Genomic DNA, 20,767 nt, shown 5'->3' on the forward strand with positions numbered 1-20,767 from the left:
ACCCTTATCTCCTCAAGCCCAGATTGGTGCTCTGCCCACTAGACCATCCTTCCTACCTAAATGAGATTCAAAGCCTTTCCCCTAAGGACTGTTAGCTTAAGTTTGGACCGGGACCCAAAAAAAGACCTCTAAGGGAGCAACATTTGGTGAGGCTCCCTGCCACCACACTACCACCATGGAATAAGCTGCAGGGCCCTCTCCCAAACCTGGGGGATCCCCAGCGATTGGCAGAAGCTCTGGTCATCTACACAGAAGTCCCGTGCCTCTGTGCTGACTCTCATTAGCAATTATGGGTGCTTGCTTTGGTCTGGTCTCCACAGAAAAGACTCTTCTCTCTAATCTCTTCATACAGAACTTTTACTCCTGCAGTTGTTCCATCCTGTCAGCTTCCTGTGTGGAATAATAGAACATCTTCAGTGCTCATGGCTGTTGTTTCCATGTCTATTGACAAGCACTCAGCCACAAACTGAACAACATTGTTTATGATGGCTGAGCAGAGCTGACAACTACCAATGGCCTCTCCAGCTTCTCCTGTAATAGCATGTGTGCAAATATGTGGTATTCTTTCCCCACCTGCTCCAGCCTATTCTAAAAAATCGCCTTTCCAAAATGCAAAAGGCCTGGGGGAAATGGCATAAGAGCTTTTAATATTTGCCTTATGCATTCTTTGTGTCAGCATAAGGGAAGCATCTTTGCACGATGGGCATTTTGTATATCAAATGTCACTTATTTTTAATCAACATATGCTTATTTTCAGAGGCTCTCCAAAACTCCTCCTGATTCAGCCAGCTCTCTGGATTTTGGTCCTTCACTGTGGGGACACTTGAATGAAAGGTTCATGGCACTCATGCATTTTGGGGTGAAATTCATCCCTATAGTGGAGCCCAGAACAAAGCCTATGCACCTCTTAAGTCCCCTTTAAGTCCTGTTTTGAGATCAGAAGTGATGCATAGTAGTTATACAGGCTTTCTGAACAAGGGTCAGTTTTACCCTCTCCTTGTTGTCCATTTAACAGTGAACATCTCTGTATTTGGACGAGGCAGTGTGGGCATATGAGGAGGGGTTCTTATTCTAAGTTTGCTTTTGTGTATTGTTTTCTTATTACCATACCAAGGAATCCCAGTCATAACGCAGGACCCCATTGTGCTCGGCACTGTACCAGACACAGAACAAAAAGTCGGTGCCTCCCCATACCTTGGCTCTCCCTCCTCCTCTGCCTCCCCTGCGCAAATTTCTCTCCAGTCTTCTTGCTAAAGATTTCCCAAGCTTTCATAGTTGCCCAAATCCCAGCAACTGAGTGATGACCTTGTAACCATCCCCATGGAGCTCAGCACGGGGCCAAGGGGTCTGACCTTGTGAAGCTGGTTGCAGCATCAGGACCATGGTACAATTCAGATGTGGAATGGTTTGATCAGATGAAGCTCAGTCTCCAGGAAGCACAGATCTCATTGCAAATGCTTTATTCCTTAGAATGGGCGGGGGGATCCCAAGGAATCCTGGTGATGTTGGAAGAGGCAGAGAGCCAGGGGAAAGCTGGCAGGTCTGTGTGGGCCTGGGGGAGGGCACTGAGGGGATCCTCTCCCCAATCTCCTCGCCTGTGGGTGGCAGGATGGAGGTAAACACGCACCCCAACCTCCTCAGACTTTCTCCGTTCCCCTCCATTCTTAGGTTCCTTCCCAAAGTTTAACTTCTCTCCCCTCCCCCCCTTTCTTTCCTCCTCCCTCCCCATCTCTTCTCCCTTCCTTCCTTCTACCCTCCCTCCTCTGAGTCCCCGCCCCTTCAGGGGGAGGCAGCCAGTCAAGGCGAGGCTGTGACATCAGTGCCGTGAAACTGACCCGGGGGAGGGACCGAGGTTGATACATTGTAGCGATTCCTTTTCCTGTCTTCGCGTTCCAAAGAGCGAACGAGCCAGGCACGGGGACGAGCCTGGGGAGGGGGTGGGGGGTTGTGTGGGGGGCAGCAGCGTCTCCCCTTCGGAGACCCGCGGGGTGAGCAGCAGCCCTGAGGGCTCCGAGCCTTCCCCAGGAGAAGGGGCGATTGTTTCCCCTCTCCCCCCCTTTCTAAGCTGTGGGGGATTTAGTTCCCCTCCGCCTGTTGAGATCAAACTTCCCACTGTGGGGGGAGGAGGGGACTCGGAGCAAAGGGAAGGAGCCGCTGTGGCTGCCCCGGCTTTGCTACAATGCTGTCCAACTCTCCGAACCCGAATCCCCAGGTGCTGTTCCCCACCCCCCCCTCCTCCGCCCCCGCCGCCCCCCCAGCAGCAGCCGCCGCCCCAGCAGCACCCTCCCGTCCAGCAACAGTTCCCCCAGTTCAACGTGAAATCAGGCCTCCAGATCAAGAAAAATGCCATCACGGATGATTACAAGGTCACCACGCAAGTGCTGGGGCTGGGCATCAACGGGAAAGTTTTGGAAATCTTTAACAAGAAGACTGGAGAGAAATTTGCTCTGAAGGTAAGTGTGCAGGGGGAAGGGAGAGGGGTGTGCGAGGGGCTGATGTGCCCACGCCCATCTTTCCTCTTCTGATCCCACATTCCTTATTTCCTCCCCCAAGTTTGGCTCAGACTGTTTTTGTAGGAGTGACACAGAAGTTATTGTGCTGTTAGAGTAGAGGGGAAGGTACCTGCAGTTATTGGGGGGTGGGGATTGATCCATGGTTGCTCCGTGTAAAATTACCGGCAGAATTATTTACAGGTACCTAAAACTGGCGGACAGAAAAAATGGTGCTTTAACTTTGGCCTAGGCAGATATCGCTGAGTCCAGTTGTGAATCTCTTCCCCCTGCCGCGGTGTGGACACAAATTCCCCACGTACTCACTGCGAAGGGCTAGTTGGGGAAGTTCTGCCTCTGCTGTTTTTTTCCGGAGGGTGGGTGGGTGGGTGCGGTGGGTGGAGGGGGTTGTTGGATGATCTAATCTCTCTGCCTTTTAAAAAATGAAACTCAGCATTTAATTCCCCTCCCTCCCCTTTGCAAAACAGGACTTCCCAGCGGGAGAGGAGAAACCCCCCCAGAGCCTCCTAGGCCTGTTCACATTGACTGCGTTTGATAGGGCCCTTTCTCTTTCCCCCCTCAAATCTCTGTGTGTGTATGTTAGTCGTGGTTTTCCCTGGATCTACTGATCAAAGCAGTTTGTGTTTGCAGAGGGAGGAGAGAGAGTATGCTCTGATTTCTTTCCAGAGCCATTATTTTGGTAAAAGGGTGGAGGGAAGGAGAGAAGAAAGAGAAAGGAGCTCCGGTAACTTCACAGCTGCCCTTAAGGCCTATGGGCACTTCAGTGATCACTGCAGGGAAGATTATATCTTGTAAGAGAAATAAATTCTATTGTGGTTTTGAGAACACAAATGCCACCCTCTTTTGTGGTAGTGTCTTTGATTGCACTAGTTTAGGTTTCTTTCCCCTTTTCTGCCTCCTCGCCCCCCAGAATCTTTACTCCAAATCTGGAATTATTAGTGATTTTTCCCTTTAGAGGTCTGACTTGACTGATATGGCTTAGAAAGAGAGAACTTGAAATTTACCAGCAACAGTTAGCGCTTGACAACGAATGTAAATACAACAAGCAGAATCTGTTTTAAAGACAAGTGGTCTCTTGGACCGGGGCAGAACCAGTAATTCAGTGCTTTAAAGGGATGCTGTAGAGAGATGATCATATTATGGACTGTAATAATAAAAATAAATAATTTTAAAAAAATCAAATGAACTTTTTAACAAATATGCGTTTTATTTGTTTTTATTGCACTCAGCTGGGACAATGAAACAGGATAGTCAGTTTCACTTTCTGGCTTTACTGCACTCCATTGTTGCTGCTCTGTGTTTCCATCACTTTAGAGGAATGTCCAGTTTCCCCTTAAACCATTCTCATTAAGAAAGACAAAATTAGAGTTTGTGGCATTTTAATTTAAAACAAAGCAAAATGACATGGGAAAGGGATGCCTTAGTGACCTAAGCATCACGTTTGAAATCCATTGAAACCTCCAGACTTGTCGATTTGATCCAGTGAGTTTACTCTCTGTGCTTTCTGGATAAGCCCTTTAAAATTCAAGGTCCTCTGTGTGGGCACTAAAGATCTCATTGCACTTTGTGTAAGCATAGACGTTAGTCTGGTTTTCCCTGTTTAATTACCCTCCCTGCTCCCCAGTTGTTGTGCAGTGTACTGTACACCAAGCTGCTACCGTTCTCCGCCCGAGATGTGGCTATGTTTGTGGTGCTGTATCTGTATGCAGTAATCCATAACATGCCTTTGTTTGAAAGGTTTTCCAATAAATAAGATATTGTACTAAAATATACATTTTGCATCTAAATAACTTGACAGTTTCCCTGTTTTCAAATGATTTTTTTTTTGGAGTGGGGGAGGGTATTTCTCTGTTAGAGGGATCCTGTGATATAGGTAATGCTAAGTACTTGGAAAGATGGGTACAATTTTTCTCCTCCAGTGAAGCTGCACATTCCATATCTTAGGCACAATTTGCTCCCACACATTAGCTGTTCAGAAACACTATATGTTATCCTGTTAATTGTGAAGATTAACGCCCCCCAAAACCTGCAGTTTTGACTGCGTTTTTTTTTTAAGCCAATACATCTGCTTAAAGCGAACAAGTCACTAATCCTAAAATAATAAAGAAGTAGATTTTTGACAAAAAATTGCTCTGTCAGCTATGAACCCCCTTCAGAAGTGAGGTGCCTGCAGGGGGGTAAGTTATTAAGACAAATACATTTTCTTGGGGAAAAAAAGTTCTTCAAGTTAATCAACTGAATGGCAGATATTTCCCTTTTTTGTCTGGAAATATGGAAGTTTCTCATTAGTTGCAGTGTTATGTTTGAGGAAGACACAGACACGGTAATTTTTCCTTTATGTTGTAAATGAGTGGGATCAGCCTCTGTTTTGATAGACACGCTTTTTTCCTCCATTACATTTAAAGTTGACTCAACGACTTAAATAGCAGTTGCTAATTCTTTCCTGTGTGAAATAACAAAAGAAGAAGAACTAGAGGGTACGGCATATGGAAAGGGACAGCTTGTGTCAGCAGTCTCCCCATATCAAAATATTGGCTAAGATAATAGCATAGCCTCTGAGCTCTGATTATCTTCTCAGTACTGGAGTGTGATACAATAGACATGTTCAGGATCTAGGTTTGATATATTATTTACATGGATGTACTTAAAGTGCCTTTTACAACACAGGATTTTTATACACCTCTACCCTGATATAACGCGACCTGATAGAACACAAATTCGGATAGAACGCGGTAAAGCAGTGCTCCAGGGGGGCGGGGCTGCGTGCTCCGGCGGATCAAAGCTAGTTCGATATAACGCGGTTTCACCTATAACGCGGTAAGATTTTTTTGGCTCCCGAGGACAGCGTTATATGGGGGTAGAGGTGTATATTAAGAATGGAACATAAATCACGGACTCTCACTTTTTGCTTAGATCTTGTCCCCTGCTCAGTTTCACTAGTTCTTTACCATATAATGAGGGACATATTAAGATGGACAGTTGCGAATGTGTGTGGTCAAATCTCCCTGCTTATGAGCTATGTAACAATGCAGGAGGGAAGTGCAGAATCAATTCACAGAGGCTGATGTATTCAATTCATCTCTGAATTTTTCCTTTGGGAAGTTTTAAAATTTTTATTTTCCATTGCCCATGTTCTTATGGCGAGGAAAAAGTTTAGCTGAGCCATTGAACGTGTCAGTTCAAAGGGCAGCACAGCTGCTGCTGTAAACAACTCCTTACAGCCCAGTAGAAAGTACTGTGCTGTTAGCTCAGGGTCTTAGCAGACCAAACTACACTCTGTCGATCTCGCACTGACAAGTGTATGTGACATGCTCTTTGTTTGTCCAGTGAGTTTTGGATACTCCCTGTCAAGATATAGGCCTAAAAGGTAAACCTCATTAATAGGATGTTTTGCTCAAATGTAGTGTGTATAGATCTAAATGCTGCTTTCTGTTAGTTGGGGGTGGATCTGTTTATAAACCTGTAGAGTGTTGTTCAGAACTTCTGAATGACTCAGAATTATCCGACATACAAACACCATTTGTTGGGGGAGGAGACAACACAGCTTTTGTAAAGGGAAATCATGCCTCACCAATCTATTATAATTCTTTGAGGGGGATCAACAAGCATCTGTACAGTGGTGATCCAGCTGATATAGTGTACTTGGACTTTCAGAAAGCCTTTGACAAGGTCCCACCCCAAAGGTTCTTAAGCCAAGTAAGCTGTCATAGGATAAGAGGGAAGGTCTTCTTATGGGTCAGTAGCTGGTTAAAAGATAGAAAACAAAGGTTAGGAATAAATGGTCAGTTTTCACAGTGGGTAGTTAAGTATCGGGGTCTCCCAAGGATCTGTACTGGGACCTGTGCAGTTCAACGTGTTTGTAAATGATTGGGAAAAGGGAGTAAACAGAGTGAGGTGGCGAAGTCTGCAGACAATACAAAATTGCTCAAGACGGTTAAGTCTAAAGTTGTCTGGGAAGAGTTACAAAGGGATCTCACAAAACGGAGTGACTGGGCAACAAAATGGTAGATGAAATTCAGTGTTAATAAGTGCAAAGTAATGCACATTGGAAGACATAATCCCAGCTATACATACAAAATGATGGGGTCTAAATTAGCTGTTACCACTCAAGAAAGAGATCTTGGAGTCATTGTGGATAGTTCTCTGAAAACATCTGCTCATTGTGCAGTGTCCATCAAAAAAGCCAACAGTCTGTTAAGAACCATGAGGAAAGGAATAGAGAATAAGAAAGAAAATATCAGAATGCCACTATATAAATCCATGGTACGCCTGCACCTTGAATACTGTGTGTAGTTCTAGTCACCACATCTCAAAAACGATATATTAAAATTGGAAAAAGTACAAAGAAGGACAACAGAAATGATTAGGGATATGGAAGAGCTTCCATATGAGGTGAGATTAAAAAGACTGGAACTATTCATCTTAGAAAAGAGAAGACTAAGGGAGGAAATGATAGAGGTGTACAAAATCACAAATGGTTTGGAGAAAGTGAATTGTTATTTACTCCTTCACATAACACAAGAACCAGGTATCACCCAATGAAATTAATAGGCAGCAGGTTTAAAACAAACATAACAAAGTACTTGTTCACACAACACACAGTCAAGGGAACTTGTTGCCAGAGGATAATGTGAATGCCAAAAGTATAATTGGGTTAAAAAACTATTTCATTAAGTTAATGGAGGATAGGTCCATCAGTGGCTATTAGCCAGGATAGTCAGGGATGCAACCCTATGCTCTGGATGTCCCTAGACCTCTGACTGTTAGAAGCTGGGAGTGGATGATGGGGGATAGATCACTCAATAATTGCTCTGTTCTGTTCAATCCCTCTGAAGCATCTGGTGCTGGCCACTGTTGAAAACAGGATCCTGGGCTAGATGGACTAGTTTTTCTGATCTTACGTTCTTATGACTCATTATCTGCATCAGAGTAAGAGGAATAACTGAATAACTTGAATACAAAGAACTGATTGCATCAGGTGTTGCTGTTTCTGGTGACATTAAAAAGAATGCAAGAGGCCCATAGCCAGAAGCCAAAGGTGAAATTGCTTTGTGCTGTGTTAGGTTTTAAGGCAAGCATTTCTATTCTAAACTTTTCTGGTTATATCTCATGTCCAAAAGGTCATATGTATTAATGCAATCTTACAGTGATGGGGAAACAACTGTAAATCTCATTAATATTAAAGACTTCTGGTTCTGTGTGCTCAGGAATGTTGTCCCTCAGAATTTTTGTAAAACCACGTACAGTATTATAAAATCTCTCTATTCCAAGGTCTTAGATACTTTGTTAGGATTTCAGTTAGAGATCCACTGCTATAATGTGACCATTCAGAGTTCAGTGGGAGATATATAAACTTCAGTAACAGAGAAAATGTAATTTGGGTTAATTTCTTCATTCCTCATCTAGTACATGAGTGCTTAGCAGAGGCATTTGATTGCTTAATAAAAAAAAGTATGTTTTTAGCGCATGTTTGTAAGTTACTGGACTATAGTCTCATTTGCCTACACTGTCTAGTTAAAAACAATAGATACTCTTTAACTTCTGACTTATCAGTAGTTATTGTCTAATTGATTAGTGTTTCACTGATCACTGCAGCAGAAAAACATCTCAAGTGGAATCCATAAATTGACCAGTATTAAATAGGCATAGCATTGTTTAAAACGGTGAATTAGCTTTGGTTCTTAATAGGATTTTAGGTTTGGATGCTTTCTCCTTTAGGGGCTCAGTCCCATAAGGTGCTGGGTGATCTCAGCCCCAGTGGGAAGTGTCAGAGCTCAGCAACTCATGGAAAGCTCTTGTCAGCAAGCAGCATGAGGCCTGTTGTGGATTGTTCAGTGATTTGCTCATCAACATCTGGCAGTCTGAGAGCGAAGGGCAATGCAGCTGTGGTGAGCAGTAGGAAACATGAGGTGGTGTGTATATGGGTATATATTTTCCCAGCTTGGTGTGATTTCTTATTAGAAGAAAATTAGATTTGGAATTTCTGGAAAATGTATTGTATGTAGGTCACTGCTGACTTTACTTGGCTTTGTTGCAGTTGGGCTGTTGGCGTTATGTGAAGCAGATTGCAGAGGTAGGATAGTGGGCAAGACCCAATTCTATGTTGCATACTGTAAATTCTACTCCTAGATGTACTTTTAAGCCTAATCTTCAGATGAGATCTGGATCAATGGCTGGCTGCCTTAATGCAGCTTTTTACAAAGAAATTGCAGGTAATCTTGGTTGGAGGCTCAGTTAATGCTGGATGGACATCAGTGAATAGCTTTCCTTGTGAATCTCTTTCTCTGCCGTGTGTTTCAGTTGGGGCTCTAGGATGCAGAGCAAGATTCTGCTAATGAAACCTAACCTCTAACTTCAACTCTAAGGTAGTTGTCAGCTGGCTGTTGCCATGAAGACTGTACACAGAACAGTATCTTTGGGAATGTCATACTTTCAAAGGTAACTCACTAGCATCTGTGGTGCTTTGGAAGCTTCTCCATGGGACTCGTTTCCATGAATGCCTATAGCCACTGAAAATTGGCTGAAGTGGATCAGTTCTTCATTAGTAAATTTATGCCAGTAAATGCATTGCCTGTAGTGCAGTTTGATTCCATCAGGTTACATGTGTGGAATGGCTTCTGTGCGAATAAAAGGGGCAAGGTCCAAGTACATGAATGGTATTGCACTTGGGAGATGCCCATCACCATAGTGTCTGGGTATGCTTTACAAAGGCAACATGGTCTGTGGGGGAGGGCAGAAAACTAGGTGATGGAAGACTGGTTTCTAGTCCAGGTTCTGCCACAGACTGTGTCATGTTAGGGAAATTACTTCCTCTGTGCTGCTGTTCTCCTTATGTGCTGTGGGGATCATGAAACCCACCACCCTCTGTCAAGTGTTTTGAGATCTATAGATTTCTCAGTCTTCAGCTCTTGAACTCTTTCTTCTTCTATAGAAAACATGACCAGAAGTTGGCAGGGTTCTTGGCCTCGTCATGGCTCTTGGGACCCTTGTACACCCTTCCGCTCCCTAAAGGAACAGCTGTCTATTATTTAACATTACCAAATGAATGGAAAAAGCTGCACGTTTCCTCTTGTTTCCACTATGGTTCAGCTGAAATGTCCATTAAATTCTTCCCAACCCAAACGCACTAGTTTCTCATTTCACCTTTCAGGATCCTTAGCAACTTCTACTGGCCTTCTAGAGCTGCCCTTTATGAGCCGTTCCTTGAAGTGATCATGGATCCAACTCGATTTTTCTTTGTCTGCAGTGCGGAGAGGGTTCTATGGGTGTTTTCTTTCCCCTTAATGAGGTAGTGAATCTGTCAATGCCCCCTGTGTTGTCATACAATAAACATTATGGAACATGATCCAGTAGTTCCCTTGAAGCTATAATTAGCCTCCAGCAGGACTCAGTTCTGTGCAGAATGTTAACAGAAGGGTCTTCTCTAGCAAGGAGCTGCTGGGCCTTGCTTTTGATCGGGAGAACTCTGGAAAATGCTCTGCTGTTCCCTCACTTCATGTTATGCTCATTGAACTTTGTTTTGTAAAGGTTTTATTTTGAAAGCCCTCTCCGTCTTTAAAAAATAGATAATACACCAGCGGGGTCTCCCCCGCCCCCCCAGATCTTCTCTTGATTATTTGCTCTAAGGAGCATGAAGCTGAAAAGTAGAATCTTGGCCTCTCCCACTGCCTGCAAGACACTGCAAATAACCACATTGTTTCCACTGTGAAAGTTCTCCTTCAAGAGCGGGATTTTTCAAAGTTGCTCAAGGGAGTAAGGCACCTGGTTCCCATTTGAATTTCAATTGGGATTGGGCACCTTACTCCTTGGAAACTCCCAGTCCCCAACTATTAAACCCCTAAGTCTTAGAATATATGAATGTCTGGGGCTAGAGCTCATGGGTGAAGATATCTCCCTTCTGATGACCTGCCACAGGGGTGATCTGTTCAGAGCACTTCTGATACCCTGGCCTTGATGGGAATTTTCTTTTTCTTTTTCTTTTTTTGCCTCACTGTGTAGTTTGGAAAACCAAAAATATCCTCATGTAACTCTTTCTTTTTTTAAAATTGTGACAAACCCAATGATTAGGTTTTTTTCCCCCAGGGCAGTGGTTTATTACCTCACTGCCTGAAGGTTTCTGCTGATTTGGGTTCTGAGTTCATATCAGTAATTGAGGAGTTGTCATATCCCTTCTAAATTATTATAAATGGCAGCCACTCATTCCTTGTTTTGAAAGTGTCTGAGTTAAACTGACAAGAGCCAGGCCACGGGGGGTTGACTGTTGCTCTGTGCTCAGGAATTGGGACCCTAAAGAAACAATGGAAACTCAGCCTCTTAATTATAATACTTGGCTCTTTTCTAGTGCTTTGTGATGGTAGATTTCAAAGCATTTTACAAAGGAAGATCAGTATGTCTACCTGCCTTTTGCAGATGAAGGAAACTGATGCCCAGAGAGATGAAGTGTCTTTCCCAAGGCTATGCAGGAGTTTGGTAGCAGACTCAGGTTCTGTTCCCATCTCTCCTAGGCCAGTACCCTGTCCACTGGACTACGCTTGGGAGATCTAAATAGGGTGACCAGATAGCAGATGTGAAAAATTGGGACAGGATGTGGGGGGTAATAGGTGCCTATATAAGCAAAAGCACCAAATATCGGGACTGTCGCTATAAAATAGGGACATCTGGTCACCCTACGTCTAAACCTAGACTTCACAAAATAGTAGAAAATGCACCATTAAGGAACGGTCCTGCACTGTCCAGGAGAGATGGGCCTTGATAATCTAATAGACCTTTCCTCTAACTTGTGCAGTACCGTAAGGGTCATATAGCATGTTGTGTTATAACAGATCTTTGTTGCATCATGCTTCCTTTTGTCTGAATTTCCTGGCTTTCTCGTCTTCCCTTTTTAAAACTTCCATTAATTTGCAATTCTGATGTGAAAGAGAAGATGTGTAATAGCCTACTGATCTTGGCCAGTTGTTCTGAATGGGCCGGGTTGGACCCTCCTTCTTGAAGGGAGCAAATAGCTCCCTTGATGTAGGCTAGGGCACTGCGGACTTGTTTTCACCCTTTCCTCCCTGTTCTTTAGAGATAAGAGCTAGGTTCTAGACTGACCGCCCTGAAATCTTCACGACGCAGTGCAGTGCAAGGATCCCCTAGCCGTGTGCCTGCCTTTGCGAAGGGCCACTCCTGGGAGCAAGGGGGTAGTTCCTTGTGCTCATTCCCTCTTTGGTCTCTTCCTCTGAGTCTGGCAAGAGTGTTAAATCGTGACGGCGATTTTGTGATGTGTATACGTAAGCCTACATACGGCTTTTGAATGGTGATGACTAAGGCATCCTTAGGCATACATGGTTCAAAGTAACCCTTCTGATGGCACTGCAACAGTGCGAGTGTGCATGGCAGTGAGCGAGCTAGTGCTGGAGGTTGGGGAGCTGGAATTCAGGTGCCTGGGCTGCTTGCTGTCTGACACCCCGTGGGGGTTAAAGGGTCACTGCACTAAGTGTCTCAGCAACAAAAACTCACCAGCCTGTTTATACACCTTCCCACCACGGAAACATCCAGACTGCAGCTTCGCTGGTTTTATTTATTTCATTTATTTTCAGGCATCGGTGACTAGCTGCTGCTATGGCCTTGGACTCTATTGTCCAAGGGACGCTGACGGGACAGGCCAGGAATAGCAGACCTGTGCCTTGTTCGGAAGGAAAGGAGGGCGTTTTGCTAAACCCAATGGGCAAAGCAAATGGGGGCAGGGAGAGGAGAACCCTGCAATAATAGCTACAGCTGGGGGGGCTCCTTTTAAAGTCCCTATCTGCATTGGGATTCCCCCAGTTACAGCCAGTGGTGCAAATCTCTAGTGTAGACAGACGTGACTGCCGCAAGCCAGGGTTAGCACTGCTGCTGCTTAGCCTCTTCTTGACATTTCAGTGATGTGCCAGTGTGAGGGGCTTGCACTGGTGGCTGGTATCCCCCAGTGTTGTTTAGGCCTGAGGCCCCACTCCACGAGGGTCTGTTAGTCCCCCTCCCCCCAAATAGGAAATATGGATCCTGGCTAGACGCAGTTTCCATGCTGAGTTGCTCTTCGGTGCTATGTTTGCATCAGACCCTGGGGGCTTTCTCTGATCTAGACTCGCTCTCTGTGTTAAGGGGATGGTGGGAGAATGCAGTGGGAAGGGCTCCTCTCTCTCTCTGAGAAATATTTCCCCTGTTGCCAGTCGAATCAGCTGTGAGTCTTTTCTGCGCTGTTGTCTGGCTCTCTCCCTCTCTTAATGCCGGCTTCTCTCCAAGCAGAGCTGGCCCTGTGTGGGGCTTCAGGTTGCGGCATTCAGACTGCATGACCTCACCTCCCAGCTTCCAAGAATACCGCGCTGCCTCCCGTTTTGCCTTGCCATAGTTGTCTGCAGAGCAGGAGAGTGCCTTACTGCCGCGTCCATGAGCATCCTTGGCTTGGAGAGGCTAGTGGGCGTAGTGTGGTAGGCAGTGCCCCCCCCTCCAGCCGAACCCCCCAAGGCAAGAAGTCCTCACATGATGTGGGATGGGGAGAAAGTGGGACTGCTGACAGGTTGTATGTCACTTTGTCTTTCTCTCCCGCTTGCGTGGGATGGATTTAGGTAGCAGAATGTGAGGCAGCGCTCCCCAGGGAATGGGGTGCAAGCCTCTTCCAGGGCCAGAATGAGCTTGCAGGCTTTTTTCTCTTTGGGGTGATGTGGATCCACTTGGCTCAGCGCTGATAAGGTGGCCCTGCCGCCAGGCTCGCCATAGAGTTTTTAACATAGCTCAAGGGCTGATCCCTAGAGCGCAAATCTTTTGCTCTCTCCTTGCCCCTAAATTATCTGCTAGCCTGGGGTTTCTTGGGCAGTCTTGCCCCATCTCTCTGGGGTTGTGAATTCCTGTCATCAGAACCTACCCGTGCATGTGTCTGAGTCAGGCACTGTTTATAGGATGAGTGAAGCATGCTTGGAATGTGGCTCAGCTGGTGAAGTTCCTTCTAGGGTGAGAGTCCTGTCTGCTTCAAGCACCAGGCCTGGGGTGTTGAGGAGGAGGATGGGCTGCTAGTTTGGTACTGAAAGGCTTGAGGGGTGGTTTCTGGAAGGGAGCAGGAAATCTGGAAGTACCAAAGATGATAAATTATTCCAGTTCGGATCACTTGATGTCAGTGAGGTCTGGGCATGTTCCATATGCGCTGAAAACGCTTGGGACTGCTGGTACTGGCTGCAGCCAGGCGTAGTTCAGGAATGCAATATGGAGCTCCCTTCCCCTCCCATCTGCTCTTCTTCTCAGACATGCCCTGCCAGCCATGCTGACTAGCTTTGTGGGGTAACATTTGTAAGAGTGCCTAAGTGATTTAGGGCCCAAATTTCCGATGGGACTTAGGCCCCTTACGTGCTTTCAAAAGACTACGGGTAAAATTGTTTTCTAAATGGGGAGTTAGACTAAGAACCCCCAAAGTCCTTTTTGCTGGACCTAACTGTGTGGGGACAGAGGTGAATACTGCTATTCAACTGGATTCAACATAGAGAGCTGGCATCCCTGGAAGGATCATAAATTCTGGTGTCTTTGACAGTGATATGTCTCTTGCTACAATAGCCCAAGATATCTGAGGCTGGTGAATGTCAAGGGCTGGGCCTAAGAGCTTGTCTACATGGCAACATATTGGGTGTGAATTATAGAGCACTCTACGCTACTGCGCTCTGATTGCCCCGTGGAGACCCTGCTGGCAAGCACTAAAAGGTACCTAGTGCATGTTAATGTAGTTCTGTTTGAAACAAGACTACATCAATCATCAGCGCCAGAATAGGGGGGCCAGGGGAACAGGTGAACAGGCCTGGCCCATCCACTTTTCTCCAGGCCCCCCAGCCCCCACCAGGCCGGCAGCTGGAGGCCGGCGGGGGAGCCCGGGCAGCAAGGGGCACCACACCACGGCCCCTCCACCTGCCCAGGGTGGGGGGTGGAGGGACCAGAGCCGTCCCTGGCCTGTGTTCCCGGTCCTGGGCTCCCCGCCCAGGGCAAGTGGAGGGTCCGCAGCTCCTCACAGCTGCCTGGCTGCACGACTCTTACCAGGGCTGGGCTGCGGCTCCAAGGCCCCGTGCCCCGGCTGGAGCTGGGTAAGAGCCACGTGGGCAGCTGTGGGGAGCCGTGAACCCTCCATCTACCTTGGGCGGGGAGGCCCGCAAGGCGGGGACATGGGCTGGGGTCTGCTCTCGGCCCCCCACCCTGGGCAGGTGGAGGATCCCAGCTCCCAGCCCGCTCCAGCTTCTGGCTTGGCCGGGGGCTGGGGCCTCAGGTGGAAGGGGTGGGGCCGGGGCCACAGAGGCAAAAGAGTAGCTAGGCAGGTGCAAAAACCAAGGCCCCTAGAGCAATGCTGGTTCTTGAGAAGCACCGTGCTGTGCTAGCCTTTCAGTCTGAATTTGGGATCCTGGTACAAATTCATTTGAACAGCATTAGGGACCTAGGCCAGCAGGACCTGGTTCTAACACCGGCTCAGTCCGCATCACCTGGTGAATCCACGTTAGAGCTGGAGCTGTGTTCGAGGCTCAGCTGGAACTGTGCTTAAGCATCATTCTTCCCTGTGACTGGAGCTTCAGTATGGATGGGGCCAAAGGAATTTCATGTTCTAAGATGCTCCAGCAGTTCCTTTTATGCACAGCTACCCATAATGAACTCCTTTTCAGCGCTGACATGAAAAGGCTACGGATCCGCTCCTGACATGCGTGGTGAGAAATTCCTTAGCTTTTCTGTACCCTGTGTCCTAGGTAGGCTTCCTTAATAAGGGCTCTGGCTTGGATCTTTAACTTACTGAAGGAGGTGGCGAGGGAACAGCTCAGGTGGATTAGAGTGGGGTGTGTGCAACTGAATCCAAACGCATGGAGCATTAGGAGACTGAAGCCTCTGTTCTCTCATACCTGGTGGCTGAGTCACTCCAAAGGTTTCAACCTTTTGTGGTTAAGGGTTTTAGTAACCAGCAGGGTGGATTTGATTTAAATTGCTAGTCAGGAAGACTCGATTTAATCATGGATTTCTACATAAAAGTGCATTCTTGTTGTTTGTTATAACCTTAATACATATTCTTCACAACTCAGAGATAGATGTAGGTTTCATTTTTAGAAGGTACACGCTATACGTTTTTAAAGTGATTTATTTTGAAAACTTTTCAGATTAGTTTTACAGCTATATCAAAAAATGAACGATTGTTTGGTTATTTCATTTACCAAAGGTAATTGAAGCAGATATTTATGAAGGCATTGGGAAGTGAACTATCTTCAACAGGTTAATCATTAATATTTGGAGGATTTGCTTGCCATGCTGTATTAGGAGGAGAACATCACCAGACAGACATTTAAATTGTTTTATTTAGCTAAAACAACAACGTTATGGATTCTGGATTTTTTTCTTCAACAGCAAACATATAATATTTTAACAAAACAAGCATATGGATTTTTGAATTTAGTTAAACATTCAAGTTTTTTAAAATCAGGTTTGTTTTTGTTAACATTGTTTTTAACTAAAATAGTTAAATGAAATATTAAAAAAAATAATTTAAACTGACTATGTCAGCCAGGTCAACATGAGAAACTTAAAATATTGGCTTCTGCAGCTAACTCAGTCTTCTTCACCTTCATTTTCCTGTTTGTTCATAATCTGGAAAAGAAAAACAAGCTTTCCTGCTTTTTCAGGTCCCAAACAATTTCTCAATTTGGAATGAATTAGTCCAAAGGAAGAAAATATTCTCTCTACACCGGCAGAAGAAGCTACTGCTGTTAAAAGTGAGATTATCACTTCAACAGTCTCTGAATCCAAGTTTAAGTGACTTCCACCAGTTCACCAGTGTGACTTGCTTTAAAACATCATCAGCAAACATATATTTTTTGAATGGTTCTTATTCCCAAACTGGGTCTCTTTTATGCCCTGCTGCCATTTTAGGTTTTCCCTTCTAGTGAGAGAATGATATAGTAGATCTCAAATCAATGAAGGCTACACTCAGAAATACCTCAAGACTTCTGGAATATGCTGCTCAAACAATTGCATTTTTGTTTCTACTGCCTGTCCTTCCCTTCTCACATTTAACTCCAGACTTCTCCTTGTCCAGATCTATTCCGCCCCCAACAATCTTCTATTCATTGAACTTTTTGAAACTTTGCACTTTTAGAGAGAGGTAAGGGATTGACTCTGTGTACACAAATTTGCAAAGGGACAATAAGGTTGAGGTCTGTTGTGTCTCACCTCTATATATTATTTATTTAAAAACATTTTTGTTGTTAACAAGCATATTATCTCTGGAGACACAAATCCACAGTTTGAGAACTGCAAAACTAACCATCTCTGATGGTATCTTCTAGACTGAACACTGAGTCCCATTGGGTAGATAGAAAGATTAATCTATACAGAAGCCCCTGGAACCCCATAAAATTGGGTCCCTAATCCCATTGGAACTCATTTACAATATAACATTACATGAATGTATTGTTTCATACTATAGAATTAGAATTTATAATCCCTATTCCATGATGAGATGATATCTTTGAGCTATAATGTATCTTAATTAAAATTATCTTTAGATTGCTTTTTTCCTTAAAAAGCTTTTTATCAAAAAAATCTGATTTAAATAAAAAAAAATCCAATTTTTTTTATTTAAAAAAAAATCATTGATTTTTTTTTTTAATCCACCCTGGTAACCAGCAGGCTGAGGAATTGCATTAACCCCTACAGCTTCTTAGTGCCCTTAGGCAGGGACTAAAGACCCACACGCTGTTAAATCCCACTGACCTGACATGGTCTGAAACATACCAAGGCTGAATCTTTCATGAGGTGCCATGAAGCATGAAAATGCCACCGCTGGCAGACTGACTGTCTTGCGCGTGGGGGGTAGTGAGAGCTGCTGCCTGGCTGTTTGTGGTGGGAGAGGGTGATGGGGAGTGCTGGTGTGTGGTGCGGCTTGTCAGTGCAATAACTGCACAAGAACTGTCTGACCTGTATTCGGTTGGGAGCTGTTTGGGGGCAGGGACAGCATCTTCCTCTGTTTGTGCAGCACCAAGCATGCTGTTGGCACTTAAGTAAGCGAGAGCCAGCGTGCAGGTTTCTTGTAGCTGCCTGTGCCCGTTATGTATAATGGGATCATTTAAGCCTCTGGTGTAAGGGATGCAGGTAACTCTCTTGCTGTCCAGCAAGCTGTAGCCTAAACTAGAGATCGGCTCCAAACTGAAATCCCAGATCTGAATGCGTCTGACCTTTGTGGAAGTTTTGAGCCAGACTTGAATTTTGCAGCTCTCTTCACACAAGACATCCTTGCCCTGCTTTGTGAGCAAGGCACTGGTTTGAGCATTGGCCTACTAAACCCAGGGTTGTGAGTTCAATCCTTGAGGGGGCCATTTAGGGATCTGGGGCAAAAATCTGTCTGGGGATTGGTCCTGCTTTGAGCAGGGGGTTGGACTAGATGACCTCCTGAGGTCCCTTCCAACCCTGATATTCTATTCTATGGCTAGGCTTTAGACTTCACCCCCAGACCCTTATGCTGCTCCTCCATCCACTCCTGTAGCTAACACCTGTTGTCCCACTCTTGCATGTTCAGCTTATTCCATGGTGTCTCCTTTCCATGCTGCTGCAGACTTAAACTGGTTGTGGGATCATGATAACACGGTGCCTTTCCATGCTGACTCTGCATAGCCCATCAAGTCTGTGCTCTGAGCCTGGTTCAAGTCTGTCCTAATGGAGCAGCAATTGGCCCACAGAAGTCCTGAGCTGCAGGGGTGTTTTGGAGGTTGGGAGAGGTGGGAGGAGCTACTGGTAATGCAGGATGAGTAGCTGGGGCTAGTGGGATAAATCTATGTGGGAGGTGGAGGATTCTGGTCTGTAAGAGGTGTTGTTGAAATGGAAGCCCTGAAGTTGGGGTGGCTTTGTTCCCTACATTAGAGAAAAAGCTGCATCTTTCTCTGCTCATGCCTGCTTATATCTGTGCTTCCTTCTTTCCTTTCTCCACACTCAAGTTCCTATTGAATTGCCATTTTCTTCCGGGCTTGGTGACCATTGCCCTTCCTGAGGACTTGCGCTACCTGCTAGAAGCGATCTGAAGAGCCCCAAAGCCATGCATCTGGTGAGGAGGTTGAGGCATTGATTGCATTGTCTCTTATCTATAGCTCTCTGGCAAGCTACAGTCTCCTGGGGTGTCTGGTGGAGAAGGGTGGGTGGTTAGATCTGAGCAGTCTGAAAACTAAGCAACAAGCCTCCCAACTCCCACTGCTCTGCAGTGTCCTTCGGTCACGGAGTGACACATCCAGCCGTCGTGGTCTCCTGAAAAGCCCCCATAGACTTCCTGCCAAAATGTGTGTGTTCAGGGAAATCCAGTCTGAACTCAAGCTGGGAACTTCTGTGGAAGTTTGGCAAGGCATCCCGGCAGCCTGGAATTCCTGCAACTGCAGATCATTGTTTCTCAGAATCCAAGAGACTGATGGGGGGCGCCTGTCACAAACTGCTGCTCAGAAATGGCTACAGAACCCCAGGCGTGTGGGCCTCATCTATGCTGCAAAAAATCCATGTGACCTGAATCTGATTTTAGAAATACCGCTTCAGCGAACACTTTTTTTTTTGGTAGTAATATTTCTATCGCATCCTTCATCTGAACAACTAAAAACTTCACAGCAATATTAACAAATGAAATCTTTATTCCCCTTCGCAGGAAGATAAGGATTGCTGCTATTTGCAGAGGGAGAAATTGAGGCACAGAAAGATTGAGTGAGTTGTCCAAGGTCGCCCAGCAGGTCAGCGTCAGAGCTAGGAACAGACGTCTGAACTCCTATGCCCGTGCCTCAGTGACAAGCCCTTCCAGTAGTAGCATAGCTGGACCAAATGGAGCTTCCTGAGTAACGGTGCCTATTATCCTACTTCTGCCAATAATCCTGGTTACATGCATTAGTGTGACTCCCCCACCCCCTCTCGTTCCATTGCACATATAAACAGCAGGCTGCCAGGAAAACACTGACTGGTGTTGCAGAAGTCACTTGGTCTTTGCTGCATTAGCTGGCCTCCACCAGACCTCTCTTTCTCCTGGGATGAGGATTTGCCAGTAATTTTTAAGTTGGGATGTCTCCTAGAAGTCCTCAGAACCGCGCTGCCAGCTTTTTGGATGAGTAATTCTTTTGCTGAAGACTCTGTTGTGTGGGTTTGCGGCAGAGTCTGCCAATGTTAACATTTGTATAATTATTCAAACGACATCATCATCCTAGAGAAATAGTGACTCTGCAGCTTTCAGCAGATGTGTGTATATACTGCAGCTCATGGCTCACATTTTTGGTTGGGTCGCTTGAGGACGGCTCGCTGTGCATCTCTGAGGCGTGCTGGTTTCTGTGCTGGAGGGGTCTGTTTTGGGGAGCTTGGGAGTGGTGCAGTAACCCTTTGGGCAGCCGCCCAGTCAGACTTTCTAGGGGAAGCCTGGATGTAAAGTTATAACCATCTGCCTCCCTGTTTCCTTCCCCTTGTCCAACCTAGTTCCCAGCGTCATCTGCTCTGATGAACTCATGGACTGGCCATTGCAAGGGCAGAGATGCTTCTGGAATCCCTTTGTCTTTCCTCAGTGTTGAAGGATGACGGGAGAGTTCTCTGAAAGGGACACACACATTTCATGGCCAGTGTCACAGTCCTGATCAGGTGGTTATGAGCTTGAGAATAAAACAGGACCATGCCATAGTGCTGTGCGACAGATCCCATGGCTTCCTAGACTCGGGATCTGTTGCAGATCTTCCTAGACTTGGAGGGTCGGGGTGGTGAAAGCTAGATTTGCTGTCCTGTCACTAAGACCCTTTAAGTTTTCAAAGAGTAAATTTAATAACCAATAGAACACTTGCGTGTATTGGACCAATTGTCCGGGACATACACAGACTTTACCTGTCTCTCCTTGCTGTTTGTTGTCACTGCATCAGTAAAATACAGGAATATACCCAAACAGGACCTGGGCATAAAAGCACTGCCCGTGAAAGGCAGGGAAGCAAGCTTTGCCAAAAATCCATAGTTACGTATAGCTTCACAACTGTCAAGCAACATCTTGCGTGTTGCATATCATGGCTACACAGAACCTCATGGTGACAGTGAGCATAGAAATCTCCCAGTTCCAAAGTACAGGTCTTTGGGGAGAAACTCCATTAGCGGCACAAGGCCTGGGACACATCGCTGAGCTGCTCTGATTCCCTCCAGTAGGGAGCAGTAGTATCTGGAGAACACAAAAGAAATGATGCTCTTCTGAGATTTATTTTAAAGGAGGCGGGGTTGGTGCTTCCCGCGGAAGAAGCTTGTCTCCT

The 20,767-nt window shown here is 45.7% G+C and overlaps 1 protein-coding gene across 1 annotated transcript in view; it reads left to right on the top strand.

The window, feature by feature from the left end:
* Window positions 1-2,179: 2,179 nt before the first annotated feature.
* The window catches only part of MAPKAPK2 (MAPK activated protein kinase 2), a 77,247-nt gene continuing 58,659 nt past the window's right edge, over window positions 2,180-20,767 (top strand). Inside the window, 2 exon segments of the mRNA XM_065402985.1 lie at window positions 2,180-2,226; window positions 2,228-2,453. Coding sequence (XP_065259057.1) covers window positions 2,180-2,226; window positions 2,228-2,453 — 273 coding nt within the window.

The sequence above is a fragment of the Emys orbicularis genome, chromosome 4 (genome assembly GCF_028017835.1).
Source record: "Emys orbicularis isolate rEmyOrb1 chromosome 4, rEmyOrb1.hap1, whole genome shotgun sequence".
Classification (NCBI taxonomy): domain Eukaryota; kingdom Metazoa; phylum Chordata; order Testudines; family Emydidae; genus Emys; species Emys orbicularis.